The sequence below is a fragment of the Gekko japonicus genome, unplaced genomic scaffold (genome assembly GCF_001447785.1).
Source record: "Gekko japonicus isolate JY-2015 unplaced genomic scaffold, Gekko_japonicus_V1.1 scaffold28, whole genome shotgun sequence".
In the NCBI taxonomy this organism is placed as follows: Eukaryota; Metazoa; Chordata; class Lepidosauria; order Squamata; family Gekkonidae; genus Gekko; species Gekko japonicus.
The window spans coordinates 2,116,367-2,130,484 of record NW_015177010.1 but is presented as its reverse complement, the minus strand read 5'-3'; the positions used below and the strand labels follow the sequence as shown (position 1 = coordinate 2,130,484).

Below are 14,118 nucleotides of genomic sequence, written 5' to 3'. Positions count from 1 at the left end.
CCCCACTCACATTTTATGTTACAGCTAAATTTGGACATTATGAAAGCTCTTATAAATGATAGTCTGATTAAATCCCAATTAGTTGTGATGTCTGATTTCTCGCAGTCCAACAAACCAGGGTTTATTGGATAATATCAAACAGGGATTGCAAACTAAGATTTGTTGCCATTTCACTAGCCACAGTTTGCACTAAGTGCTTAGGCTGGAGTAACAGTGCAGAGAATCTCACTGTATGCAGTGGTTGCTGACTACATAAATCACTGTTTAAACAGATGTTTAATGTGTGTGTGTGTGTTAAATGCCATCAAGTTGCTCTGACCTATGGCAACCCTATGAATGAATGATCTCCTAAATGCCCCTATTGTTAACAGCTTTGATCAAATCTTGCAAACTGAGGGCTGTAGCTTCCTTGGCAGAATCAATCTATCTCATGCTGGGTCTTCCTCTTTTCGTGCTGCCTTCGGCTTTTCCTAGCATTGTCTTTTCCAGTGACTCTTGTCTTCTCACAATGTAACCAAAGTATGACAGCCTCAGTTTATCACTTGAGTTTCTAGGGAGAGTTCAGGCTTAATCTGATCTAGAACCCACTTATTTGCCTTTTTCTGGCCATTCATGGTGTCCATAAAGTTCTCCTCCAACACCACATTTCAAATGAATCAACTTTCTTCCTGTCAGCTCTCTTCATCATCCAGCTTCCAGGCATAGCAATGGGGAATTCTATAGTATGAATTATCTCGACCTTGTTCACCAGGGACACATCCTTACACTTAAGGATCTTTCTAGCTCCTTCGTGGCTTCCCTTCCAAGTTTCAGTCTCCTTCTGATTTCTTGGATGCAGTCTCCGTTTTGGCTAATGATGGAGCCAAGGAATAGAAAATCTTTAACAGTTTCAGTTTCTTCATCAACAACCTTTTGTGTGTATATTTTTGCATATATATATTTTTTTTGTGCATGTGTGTGTGTGCCTGTGGTTGGAAGTCATGGTGACCTCTGGTGACTCCTACTAAGCATGGAGGGTGTTCAGAGAAGTGGCTTGATAGGCTGCCTCTGGCCTCCCAGCCCTGGTTTTCTCTGGAGGTCTCCCAACCAATTACTTGCCTGGGCTATCCAGGTAAGGGCCATTGTCAACCTTAAAGTGGTGTAATTCCTCAGTAGTCATTACTTTTGTCTTCTTGATGTTTAGCTGCAATCCTGCTGTGGCACTTTCTGCTTTAACCTTCAACAGAAATAATTTCAAGTCTTCACTATTTTCTACGAGTAATATGGTGTCATCTGCCTATCTCAAACTGTTGCTGTTCCATGCACCAATTTTCACTCCACCATTAACTAATTTTAATCCAGTTTTCCTTATGATATGTTCTGCATATTGATTTAACAAATACAATACAACCTTGTCTGACACTTTTGCCTAGTGGAAACCATTCTTTTTCTCCATATTCCGTTCTAACAGTAGCCTCTTGTCCGGACGACAGGTTGCGCATCAAAATAATCAGATGCTGTGGACCACCCATTTCTTTTAAAACCAACCATAGCTTTACATGATCCACACAGCCAAAGCTTTGCTGTAATCTACGAAACACAACCTGAGTTTCTTTCGAAATTTTCTTGTACACTCCAGTAACCAACCTAAATTTGCAGTATGACCTCTAGGTCTTTCTTTTCTGAATCCAGCTTGAACATCTGGCATTTCTCAATCCATATATGGTAACCCTCTTTCTTGTAAGATTTTGAGCATCACTTTACTTGTGCAAGAAATTAATGTGATGGCCTGATAATTGCTCCAGTCTTTAACGTCTTCTTTTTTCTTAATTGTTTAATGTTTAATTTGTTGTTCAGTCACACAGTCGAGTCCGACTCTTCGCGACCCCATGGACCAGATCATGCCAGGCCTTCCGGTCTTCCGCCGTCCTCTATTAATGTTTAATAGGATGTATAAATGCAGCCTCTGTTATGGAAGAGGGACATGTTTGTCATGAGATCACACAAAAAGCATCACCAGTGCACTAAGAGGAAGAACTGAGCGGGGGGGGGGAGATAGTGGGCTGGGCTGACTATTGGCTCCGCAAGAATCTGAAAGGAGCTTCACCAGCTCAATCACAATCTACATGTGGTGCCCAAAGTACCATAGGGGCCACTTCTAACTTAACTGTCCAGTTCTAGTCAGTGCAATCCTGCAGAAACTGTTCTGGAACATGAACGTTAAGATTTCAGTGGACTTAAAAGTAAAGGTTCCCTTGCTCGAAAGCCAGGAATCCGACTCTAGGGTTGTGGTGCTCATCTCTGTTTCAAATCCGAAGAGCCAGCGCTGTCCGAAGACATTTCCGTGGTCATGTGGCCAGCATGACTAAACACCAAGGTGCACGGAACGCTGTTACCTTCCCACCGAAGTGGTAACCTATTTATCTACTTGCAATTTCTTGCTTACGAACTGCTAGGTTGGCAGGAGCTGGAACTAGAGACGGAAGCTCACTCCGTCATGCGGCACTCGGTTCTCGAACTGCTGAACTACCGACCTTCCACAGCCTGCAGTTCAACGTCTTAACCACTTGAGCCACCGCAGTTCCTAAGTCAATGGACTTAGAAGGGTGTAAATCCATTTAGGATTGCATTGATAGTTCAGGAAGCACTGATCCCTTCTCAGAGGTCCTGGAAACAATTTTATCAAGAATTCATTACATCATGTTCAGGAACTTTTTTCTTGCATTATTTTAAAACCATTTTTAATACTTCTGCTTCCTAAACTGCAGAGAAGTAAAGAGAGAAGGGGACTTTATATACAAGGTTTGACTTCAAATTAATACAAAGCTCAGCCTGTTAAACAGATGCTGCAACCAGAAACATAGATTGGTGTGTTTGTGGTACAGCAGTAAGCAAGCCATATTGCCCCCAAACCTTGGTCATAACACTGCACTGGATGGATTTCATGCAAGCTCAAGTATGCAGCCAGTAGACAGCTGCTAGTCTCATAGCATCCTGCTTTCAGCAGTGTCTAGAGGAGGAAGCCAACATACCCCCTTTCTTTCTGGCCTTACAATTCCCTTCTTGCCTTCTACAACTTGGTCATGTACATCAGGTTCACCAGATTGAGACTTCCTTGAGATAATGTATAACAACTCCCTTTCGTGCTCTGATTCCCACTAGCAGCTTCCCAACGGAAATCACATAATAAAATATCAGAGGGGGGGACCCCTAGAAGAGCTTGTCCAATATTTACCTGTGAGATCTTTTTCCCGAAACTGGATGATGGGGAGAACCATTGTGTCTGCGAGTTGTTTGGCCAATTCAGTATGCAGAATGTTAAGCTGAAAGACAGGAAGTGTTTCAGTTTAGAAGACAAAATCACCTTCTCAGTTCTCCAAGGTCAGAACATGAACCCCTCAGCTCAGTTCCAAAGAACGAGAAGCGGAACTCCACTCACGGAACAGATGGCTGTCACCTCCCACTGTCTTACTGTCCTCATTACATCCTCCCTCCAAAGCTGGTCCTGAGGCACAAGAACAGAGCTGGATGCAACACAGGGGGGAGGGCACAATGGAAGGAGAAAATTCTTCCCTCCCGTGCGCGTAGAAGTGCCTTCCCACTACAGTCAAGGTGCAGGCACATCAGGTCAGTTTAGAAACAAACATGGTTAAGGGGGGAGCAGACAGAGGTTTAAAAAACTGTTCATGAGGCAGAGAGAGTGGACAGATTAAGATACTTGTGCTATGGTAGCACAGGGTGCGGCGGTTTGCAATTCCTTCTCAAGTGCTAGGCATATTTACAGTTTTTCTTACAGAAAACTAAGAGACATACTTTTAAATCCCATCGATATGCCAAATAGTACAATTTTATATGCTGTTTTAAAAGAAGCATTATGTTGTTAAATCAGTAAGAGTAATTTAGGTTTCACGGGAAAGTACTACACATATGTTAAATTTCCTCCAAATTTCTATCCCCTGCCATGACTTCAAACCCCCCCGCCCCCCCGGGCTTCAAAACTTCTGGAAATTTTACATTTCTACTTCAAAGTCAGGCCTGTCTGCAAAAGTAGGTTCTGCTGGCTCTTCAATTACCCTATAACGAATAAGATCCAATACCCCTCAAACAATGAATGAAAAGGAACCAGAAACTTGCTTGTACTTCTTTGGGCCAGGTGCTATACCTCATTCTAACCTACCTCATGGGGTTGCTCTGAGGATAAAGGGCTGAATGAAGAGAAGAGCAGGTACACCAGGCTGGGACAGAATTAACTAGACAAAATAATGTAATGTGGTTGGCTTCTAAACAACGGCTGAACAGTTTACTAAAGGAGAGGCCTTGAAGCTAAAATGACCTTAATTATATTTACTCAGCAACATTCACTGAAGCTGGCCTGCTTCTATGCCCTTCCCCCACACCGAAAACTCCACACAGAACAACAAAAATGGGGGGAAAACTCCCCCACAGCACTATTCTGGGGCAGGAAAACAGCTCGTGGGGCAGGAGCCATTCATTCCCTCGTGGCGGATTTCTGATCCCCAAAAGGCTTTTCTTGATTCTTTTATCGGTCACTCCACACAGCTGCAGGGAACCTGAGTTCCCTGGTCCCAACTCTTTTAAAAACCCAAGCATCTAGTTTGGTGTGGGCTGCTACCCATGCAGAGCAGCGACACAGTACAACAACCAGCTCTGCACAAGTAAAACCCTGTTTCACTGAGACTGTTAATTCAGCCAGAGTCATTGTGAAATCATTCCTTATTGAAGTACAAAGTTAGACTTGAACCCAAAGGGAAAAATAAATGCAACTGTCCAACGAAGACACATTCTTCATACTGTAAATTTAATCTTCACCAGGATCCAAACCACAGCCTTGGATCTTGGGTACCTTTAAATGCATTGACACGTTAAGGTCCAAGGTTTATTGACATGTACTTGTGGAACTATTTTAACACACTCAAGAATTATTTGAAGCTACGGAAGATAAAAAGGCTAAATAAAAAGGAGAGGGAAAGCTCTATTCATTACTCCTAAACTAATTTCAAAATAGACTTGTTTAGACCTTTCCCTTCAGCAGAGCAGTAACTGCAGCCCTTTTCTATTAACCACTCACAGCTCCAGCTTCTCTGTATGTCCAGAACAGGCTAGTTGCAATGACGCAAGCGTGTAGAAGGAGAAGCTAAGAAAGCAGTTTCTGGCCACCTGGATTACCTCGTCCACAACTTTGGAGAAGTACTGAAGAGTAGAGATCATTTCTTCATCCCCTTTACCCAGGGCAAAATTCTGCATGGCAAACAAGAGAAAATATATCAGTCTCCAGTGGATCCCACTAAAGTCTAGGGGACAGTATAAAACAAGCAGTCGTATCAAACACAGTCAAGGATGGAGGAGACTTTCCCCTCACCACAGTCACCAGAATTCCAGCAAAGCAGCCATATCAGCTTGTTGCAACAAAACCAAACAGGAGTCTTGTGGCACTTTCAAGACTAACAAATTTTGCTTTTAAGCTAACGTTGCATTGACCGGAGCAGTGGTCTCCACCATTTCCAGACCCAAGAGCCACTGAGCTGCGAACGTGTGACATCAGAGTCATGAGACAGGAAGAGAGGGAGCCAGAGTTAGGATAGTTAGGAATGCGGAGAGCAAACCAAGAGAACCAGGACAGGAAACATAAGCCAAACATTTGGTGGTGCACCTGAGTGAGGAAAAGATCAAGAAGCAGAGCCATGGGAGAATTCTCTCCACCGCTGAAACAACCTCACCCTGTCAGCCTGTCACTCCTGTAGGTGTGCATGCACACAGGTAGAAAGAACAGCACCCTTACTCCCTCAAAAGAGCAAAAATGGCAACTGTAGAGAAGCCTGCAACGCAGATATGCCACGCACTCAAGGGTCACAAACCCATGGGATGAAGTTCACTGGTCTAGAGCACTTACTAAGATGCATATACTGGGGTCCTCGCTGATCAGATTACATAAATAGACAGAATTATGAATAGGAAAAGCTGTAAAGAGTAAAGCCAAAGGGTCATGGAACGGAGGAAGTACAATGTCAAATGTAATTAGATAAAAATGCAGACGTCCTGAAGAGAAGCGGAGAGCGTTCATAGCAGCAGTAACCAGTGAGAGCTAGTTTGACAAGTCTAGGGAAATTACATTTACACCCGTAATGACTAAGGCCTTGTTAAATCCTCAGGAGACGGTATCATATCTCTTAATGAATTCTAATGCTGCAGTTTCATGCTGGAGTCACCCTTTGAAGTTCTACTGCTGGAGAATAGTAGCTTTTAGATCCGCAACAGTGAGTTTTGGGACACTGAGGTATTCTCCCCCTAGTTTCTGAGTACTGCCCCTCCCTTCATAACCTAATATTCGTACATACATACATATATGCACCAGAGTCCTGGAATTTATTTATTTTTAAAAATTATTTATTAGACTTTTAACCCGACCTCCCACCGCCGCGGCTCAGGGCGGCTTACAGTAGTTTAAAAACCAGTATAACAATACAAAATCACATCTAAAACAGTACAATCAATAAAATAACCAAATATAGCTTATTAGGATTAAAACTACAATTAAGACGTGGCAGCCATCTGTTATAGAGTGCCAAAACAGTCAGTGTGGTCTGGGCTATTAAAACGCTTGCCGGAACAGCTCGGTCTTCACCGCTCGACAGAATTGGTGAAGATCCTGCAGAGCTCGAATTTCATTTGGGAGCTGATTCCACAGTACTGGTGCAGCTAGGGAAAACGCCCTAGTTCTTGTCGATGTTAGCTTAGCGTCCCTAGGGCCAGGGGGGACCAAGCGATTCTGCGACTCGGATCTCAGTGCCCTTGGGGGAACGTACGGGGAAAGGCGGTCCCTCAGGTAGACAGGCCCCAGACCATTTAGGGCTTTAAAGGTCATAACCAGCACCTTGAAGCGTATCCAGAGCGCTATTGGCAGCCGCTGCGGCGACCTCAGCACAGGTTGGATGTGCTCCCTCACGGGGAGACCCATCAGCAACCTGGCCGCGGCATTCTGCACCAGCTGCAGCTTCTGGAGTTGCCCCAAGGGCAGCTCCATCTAGAGAGCATTGCAGTAATCCAGCCTCGAGGTGACCATAGCATGGATCACTGATGCCAGATCATTGCATTCGAGGTAGGGGACCAACTGCCTAATCAGCCGCAGGTGGAAAAAGGCTGCCTTGGCAGTGGCTGCTACCTGGGCCTCCATTGTCAAGGAAGCATCCAGGAGCACTCCCAAGCTCCTGACCCTTGGAGCTGGCACCAATGGCACACCACCGAAGGCCGGAAGTGGGGCCCCTACCCCCGTACCACTCCGATTCAGGCATAGGACCTCTGTCTTTGTCGGATTCAGTTTCAGTTGACTCAGCCTAAGCCAGTCCGCTACGTCCCGCAATGCTCAGTCCAGATCTTCCGGGTTAGAGCCAGACTGACCGCTCAACAGCAGACAGACAGGATGATAGAAGGCACGTTTAGCCATTATCCCAAGCGTGCTTGCTGCTTTGAAAATGCATTTTATATATGCATGCATGAAAATTCAAAGCTCTCTTTATATGAAGTCATATTTGTCCCTCCAGTTCAGCACTGTCTACTCCATTTGGCAGCAGCCGGTCCAAATTCTCAGACAGACAAAAGCCCTTCCTAATATCTCCGGTCTGTGGTTCTCTAACTAAAGGTGCCAGAGACTGAACAGGGTGTTTTTTTAACAAGCCAAGCACCTGCTCTACCTCCATGTCCCCTGCTTCCTCCATACAAATAAATGGCCGACATACATTCAGAGGAGGAAGAGCGAAGGAACGCACCTATGAGAGCCCTCCACCTACACAACATTCACAGTTGAAAATAAAACAGCATTGTAAGGGAGATTCATCAGAACCCTGTAAGAAAAAGGAAACTACCAAATGCACTATGTTGGCTTGCATTCTCAGGAATTAACCTGGTGCAATACTTCGAAAGAGCAGAAGAGATCAATCAGTGCAATCTTGCCCACGTAAAAATCCGAGGCACATTTCCCCCACTGACACCTCTCTACAACTAAAGGAAATACCCATGGATCTTGGGCACATCATCCATTTATTTCTAATCTGAACCTGGCCACTGATCAGGTTGCAGACACTACATGACACGTACCTGTTTCTCATAGGCTAGAAGCTGCTTGGAGAGCTGTTGTGTTGCCAGGCACATTTCGTTCTAGAAAGAGAAAAGGTGTCTCATTACTGAGGTTCTCTCACTCACACACACACACACACACACACACACCCCTAGATTAATCCTCTTATTTATTGTAGCCATCAAAGGCAGCACTAAGGAGGCCAGTCACTCCCCCTTCCCTGTTTAGGATCATGTGCAATTATTCCTCATCAGCACTAGACTCTCTCCTAGCTTGATTGTTCTATATATTGATAAGGGAGATAGGTATATGGGTAACAATTAAAAAAGCACAAATCTTGGCTTTAATAGATTGCATACAACCAAAATCTCTTTTTTTGAACCGAACCTTGCATATATCCAAGAACAGGAATAAACAGGAAATGCCCCCACCCCCCCCCCCCCCAGCAAATCAGAAATGGTGCCCTTGGTATTATTTTTATTAGCAGTCATTTGCATTGTGGGTGTAAAGCAAAACCACAAAACAGATTGAAGCAGAAAAATCACACTACAGAGAAATGGTTCCCAAACTGGTTCTTTCCCACCGCACCCCTCACAGCTTTGGTCATTGTTAAAATTAACAAAATTTGCATATCACTGTAATAGCATAACAGTGCAATCGTAAACAGAGTCACAACTTCTGAGCCTACTGAAGTCAATGGGCTTAGGACTGCACTGAATGTAAGAGTTGGAAGCAAGGTGTTAAGGCTCTTTCAACAACTGGGCAAAGAAAAAAACCCACACTGAACACTTGAAGAAGTCTACTCCAGCCATCAAAAGCTTACACATCAATAATTTTATTGGTCTTGAAGTTACCACCCTTGAAGTTTCCACCTTTTTTCGTTCTTTCTGTACCAAACTTTACAGGGCTACCCAAATGGATTTTGTAATCTAACCACGTAACAGAATACTGGGCAAACTGCATAAATAACACATGAAAAAGAAACTTGTACACATTGGTTCTGGCTCAAATTCTGATCAGCAGCAATACCAGCATGGTAAAAACCACAATTACTTTGGTACCACTGTCTGTCTTCACTTTCTGTAGGCTCAGAGCTCCTGCCAAAGTGAACCACATCTCCATTCACACTTTGCAGACTCTTTAAAACTGGTTGCTCGCTCACACACACAAAGGCTTCTTTTCCACTTTGGCTGAGAAAGTAGCTTTACGCAAGCAGAGGAACCAATTTCAGTATTTCTCATTTTGCTCAAATCAGCATCACAACTTCAGCATCGATGCGCTGCAGCCCAAGATGCTCTCAAAATGAAGGCCACATTCAAATGTGCACTTATGATTCAGAAAAAACAAGCTATCCTGACATGTATGTTTTAAGAAGCTGTTTACAGCTGTGTCAGCCAAAAGTAAAAAAAAAACAAAACCCAGCACAAGCACACAAATCATGTGGTACCTTTTCTTAGGACCAACCCAGTGACACATAAACCCACACTTACATGTCATTGGGATGGTCCAAATACAAGTTATCACATGATTTGCAAACCTCTTTTAACACAGCCTTTTCCTGACTCCAACCCACCTGCAGAAGCTGCAAATACTAATTATCTATTTAAATCAATTGAAATTGATTAATAAGAGGGTATAGCTTTTAGGAAATTTACCATTAACTCCTTAGCCTTTATGTATTTTACTGGCTAGACAGGGACTAACAGGAATAGAAAAAAGAAATAAAAAGGTAATTAATGGCTATAAAGTATAGGGTTGTATGGATTTAGTGTTAACCACTACCGAGATTAGAGTTAGGAGTGAGTAATAAATAAGTAAGCAGGACATTACTGGCATGGCAATAGCACTTGAGTGGAATCTTGACTGTGACCAATCAAGCTGGTCAGTCTGAGGCTTGAGTCGAGTGCGGCGGGCAAAGACCATCTGGTGCAGACTAGCTGAACAAACAATTCCAGTGCTCCTGGGGAGGGGGAGGTATAACGGTGGGACCAGGCAAAAATGGAAGGGAAGGGGGCAGAGAAATAGAGAAGCTCGGCCACCTTCCAGCCTGTGTCCCATCACAAAGGTGGCAGGTGGTGGGGCAGGGATTAAAAACCCCACTCCGACATTGGTGCTGTGCAACGCCAGGTCCATAAATAATAAGACCTCAGTCCTGCGAGACTTTTTGTTGGAGCAGGATGCGGACCTGGCGTGTGTGACCGAGACCTGGGGACCTGGCGCCCCCTGGGTTCTCGGTCCTTCACCAATCCCGGACAATGGGGCGGGAGGGAGGGGTGGTGCTGTTCATTTGAAAGGCTTGCTCGTTCAGGGCGCTCCTGGACACCAGGCTCACGGGCATGGAGTGTGCCGGCTTTGTTTGGGAGGCCAGGGAGAGTTTGGCTGTTTGGTTGGTGTACCGACTGCCCAACGCACTGGCTGATAGCCTGCCAACCCTGGGGGAGGCTGTGTCGGGCTGGGTGTTGGAGCACCCTAGGCTGATAGTCATGGGTGACTTCAACTTCCATGCCGACGATACGGCTTCCTCTCGGGCAGTGGACCTGGCATCGTCCATGGTGGCGCTAGGGCTCTCCCAATATGTAACGGCCCCTACTCACCAAGCCGATCACATGCTCGATTTGATCTTCGTGGTGGGGGTTACAGTGGACCGGATCACTGCCATGGCAGTGCCATGGTCGGACCACCATGCCCTGAGGGCCCGAGTGAATGTGTCCCCCCCAACCCTGTTTGGGCGGTGAGCATATTTTAGCTCGTCCGCGGAGCCAAATGGACCCTTTGCGCCTTCAGCTGGCTCTCTGGGATCCACTGCCTCCTGGCGGCTTGTTGGAAGAGCTGGTTGAGGACTGGCATGACCGACTCTCGGCAGCCATCGACAAGATCACTCTCAGACGCCCTCTGCGCCCACACTCTAGGCTGGCTCCTTGGTATACCCAGGAGCTGAGGCTGATGAAACGCGGGCTCAGACAACTAGAGAGACAGTGGTGGCGTGTTCGCGACGAGGCTACAAGAGCATCCTATAGGACATTTATGAGATCCTATGAGATGGCAGTCAAGGCAGCGAAGAAGGAGTTCTACGCAGCCACGATTGCGTCTGCTAGCTCACGCCCAGCCCAATTGTATAGAATGATTTGGTACTTGACAGCTCTGCCACAGGGCAGGCAAAACAGTAGGGAATTGGATATAGGCTGTGACGCTTTCACGAGCTATTTTGCAGATAAAGTCTTGGCGCTCCGCCGTGACCTGCCAGCCACATTTGAGACAGTATGTGAACTCGAGGCCCCATGCACGTCTTCTGGTCCCATTCTGGATTATTTCGAACGACTCATCCTTGAGGAAGTCGACAGATTGATCTCAATGGTACGCCCAACCACATGCAACCTGGATCCGTGCCCCTCCTGGCTAATTAAAGCTGGCCACAAGGGGTTTCTAGGAGCGCTCAGGGATATTATCAACAAATCCCTCTCTGAGGGGCTGTTCCCGGGGGTCTTAAGGAAGCGATGGTCCGCCCTCTCTTGAAAAAAACCATCTCTGAATTCCAGTTCTCAGTTCTAAATGAGAGACTGTTGCTGGTATCCTTGTATACTAGATACCAGATAAGAATGAAATCACTTTAGCTATAAATCCACACCATCATTTCATCACTGTCTAATAGTACACTGGTGAGCCCACATGGGGATATCAAACAAAGGCCACCCGTCGACAAAGTAGAGGTTTCTACATACTCAGAGGACTTCCTATGTATGTAGAAAAAACTGACTTTGTAAATTAATGATCAAGGAATCTCTCCTCACACACAGTGACTTGATGAAGACAGAGTATGCTACAAGAACACTGATTGTTAAGAGCCACTGATGTCAGTTAAAGCGGAAAAAGGAGGAGAGAAAATTACCCTTCTCACACCTGCCAGCTTACTGAACCCTGAAGGGGGAGATTAAGGGGTGTGGTAGGAATTCCAAATTGCTCCTGTCTTTCCCACAATTCCTCACTGCTCCCCACCCAGCCCTGTCTAATATTCAGTTGATGGCTATTTCAGCATCATTGTGGGAGGGGTTTTCCTATTCCACAAACTATGTTGACCATATAGGCAAATTAAACACTTCATGTCATGGTTTTGACAACTACTAAAAAGCTATCCCACAATGTGAGTCTGTGCTATAAAAACAATTTGCCTTCTCCTCTTACCAAATCAGAAAATTAAGGAAATTATACTGAACTTTTTTTTCGGGTGTGTGTGTGTGTGCTTGCAAGCCTGGAAGTCATGGTGACTTCTGGCAACCCCTAGTGGGGCTAGGATGTTTCAGAGAAGTGGCTTGATCACCTGTCTATGCATCTCGACCCTGATATTCCTTGGAGGTTGCCCTTCCATGTACTTGCCAGGATCGGCCTGCTTAGCTTTTGAGATCTGACAAGATCGGGCTTGCCTGGGCTATCCAGGTCAGGGCAGAAGTTATACTGAACTTGAAGCCACTTCTAAATCCCATCTATAGTTCCAATTATGCAAGCAGACGGTTGTTCCAACGACTATGGTACTACTACAACTTTTGGAAATAAGTATAGGAACAAACAAGAATGCTTTAAAGCCTGGTAGGTGTGCCACATGAAGTGGTGAGCATCAGACATTCCACCTGGCATTCATGGGAGTTGACTCAACACCCTAGTCATTGGTAACAACATGCAATGCAAATCAAAACACCTGCAAGGTTGAGTCTCACTGTGATGACACGCATGATTCTGGACAAAGAAAAAGGGAAGTGTTCTATCCAGTGAAAGTATGTTCCCAGAGCTTCCTGCTGTGGCTGCTCCTTGCAGCTTGAAAACCCTTTCAATGGCTATTGACCTATTAGTGTACAAGGCCAATGCACATAACACGAAAAGCATGGACAAGCTGGCCCCCCTGCCCAGTGACAGCCAAGCTAGCCTGCCATCCTCTGCACATTCACCCCATATGGGGACTGAGCCTATAATCTGTACATACTCAGGTACTGTGCTGTGGACAGAAGGGTGTGAGAGCCAGCACACCTGGTCCCATTCTACCTGTGAATTGAAATATCATGTGCACAGAGCTTAGCTACAGACCCAGTGGTCTCACCAAAGATTTTCATGAGCACAGCCTTTCAAAATTGATCTACCACAGCAGGAGAAATTTTCCCATTGTAAAGAATGGAGCATCTCCAGTATGTACATAATGCTAATACAATGAACCTGGCAAGGTATTTGATTAGCTTAAGTTACCCCAGCACTAGCGTTACACAAAAGAAGGGGTAATCAAGCCTCAACTCAACCAGTTAGTGTCCACCCATCTCACAGGTTTGCCTCCAATACTTTGAAAGGGAAGAAGAAACACAGACAAAATTACTTACCTGAGCCCCATAAACCCGCTGCATTGCCTGAAGCAACTGGTTGGTGTAGTCTGTAAGTGTTCCTGCATCTTCTTCAAACACACTCAGCAACGAGCGAGTCTGGCAAAAGAAGAGATTCAGCAATTTAGCACTCAAATGGAAGGGAAAAAAATGATGCCTGAAAACAAAGATGTAGCACAGTAAAAATAGTCGCTAATAATATTTATAAGAACCACATATCAAAAGAGATGTTTTCTCAGAGGCTCTAGATTTCAGCAAGATAATGTGAAACCCTCATGATTAATGAAGTGTGTAATGGGAAAGAAGAGGCCTGAAGAAGTCCATCGTCTGATTACAGCCAAAATTTCCCAAACAACTTGCTTCCCGCCATTTATTACTTCATATACAACTCAATGCCCAAAGCTCAGATGGAGCAGCCTCAGTCCTTCCCCACATTAAGCTTCACAATAACCACATGGAGTACATTATTATTATTCTCATTTTACGGATTGAGACTATGGTTCAGGACTTCCGGTTTATGTCGACACGCTAGCAGACGCGTCTCCCAGACATCCCGGGGAAGTGATTAGGAGCGGTTAGGAGGGGGGGCGATTGTTCGCCACCCCCTGGAGCCTTTGTGAAAGGCTCCTAGCCATGGGGCTTCTGAAGAGTGGCCTCTTCGCCAGCACGTTGCTGGGAAATTGAGGCGCT

General features: G+C 45.2%; 1 protein-coding gene across 2 annotated transcripts in view; it reads right to left on the bottom strand.

The window, feature by feature from the left end:
* The window catches only part of APPL2 (adaptor protein, phosphotyrosine interaction, PH domain and leucine zipper containing 2), a 45,656-nt gene that overhangs the window by 20,242 nt on the left and 11,296 nt on the right, over positions 1-14,118 (bottom strand). For both annotated transcript variants that reach the window (XM_015427561.1, XM_015427563.1), the window contains exons 2-5: positions 13,429-13,527; positions 8,092-8,151; positions 5,167-5,238; positions 3,215-3,302 (exon numbers count right to left, since the gene is read on the bottom strand). In XM_015427561.1, coding sequence (XP_015283047.1) covers positions 3,215-3,302; positions 5,167-5,238; positions 8,092-8,151; positions 13,429-13,527 — 319 coding nt within the window. The remainder of the gene's footprint in view (positions 1-3,214; positions 3,303-5,166; positions 5,239-8,091; positions 8,152-13,428; positions 13,528-14,118) is intronic.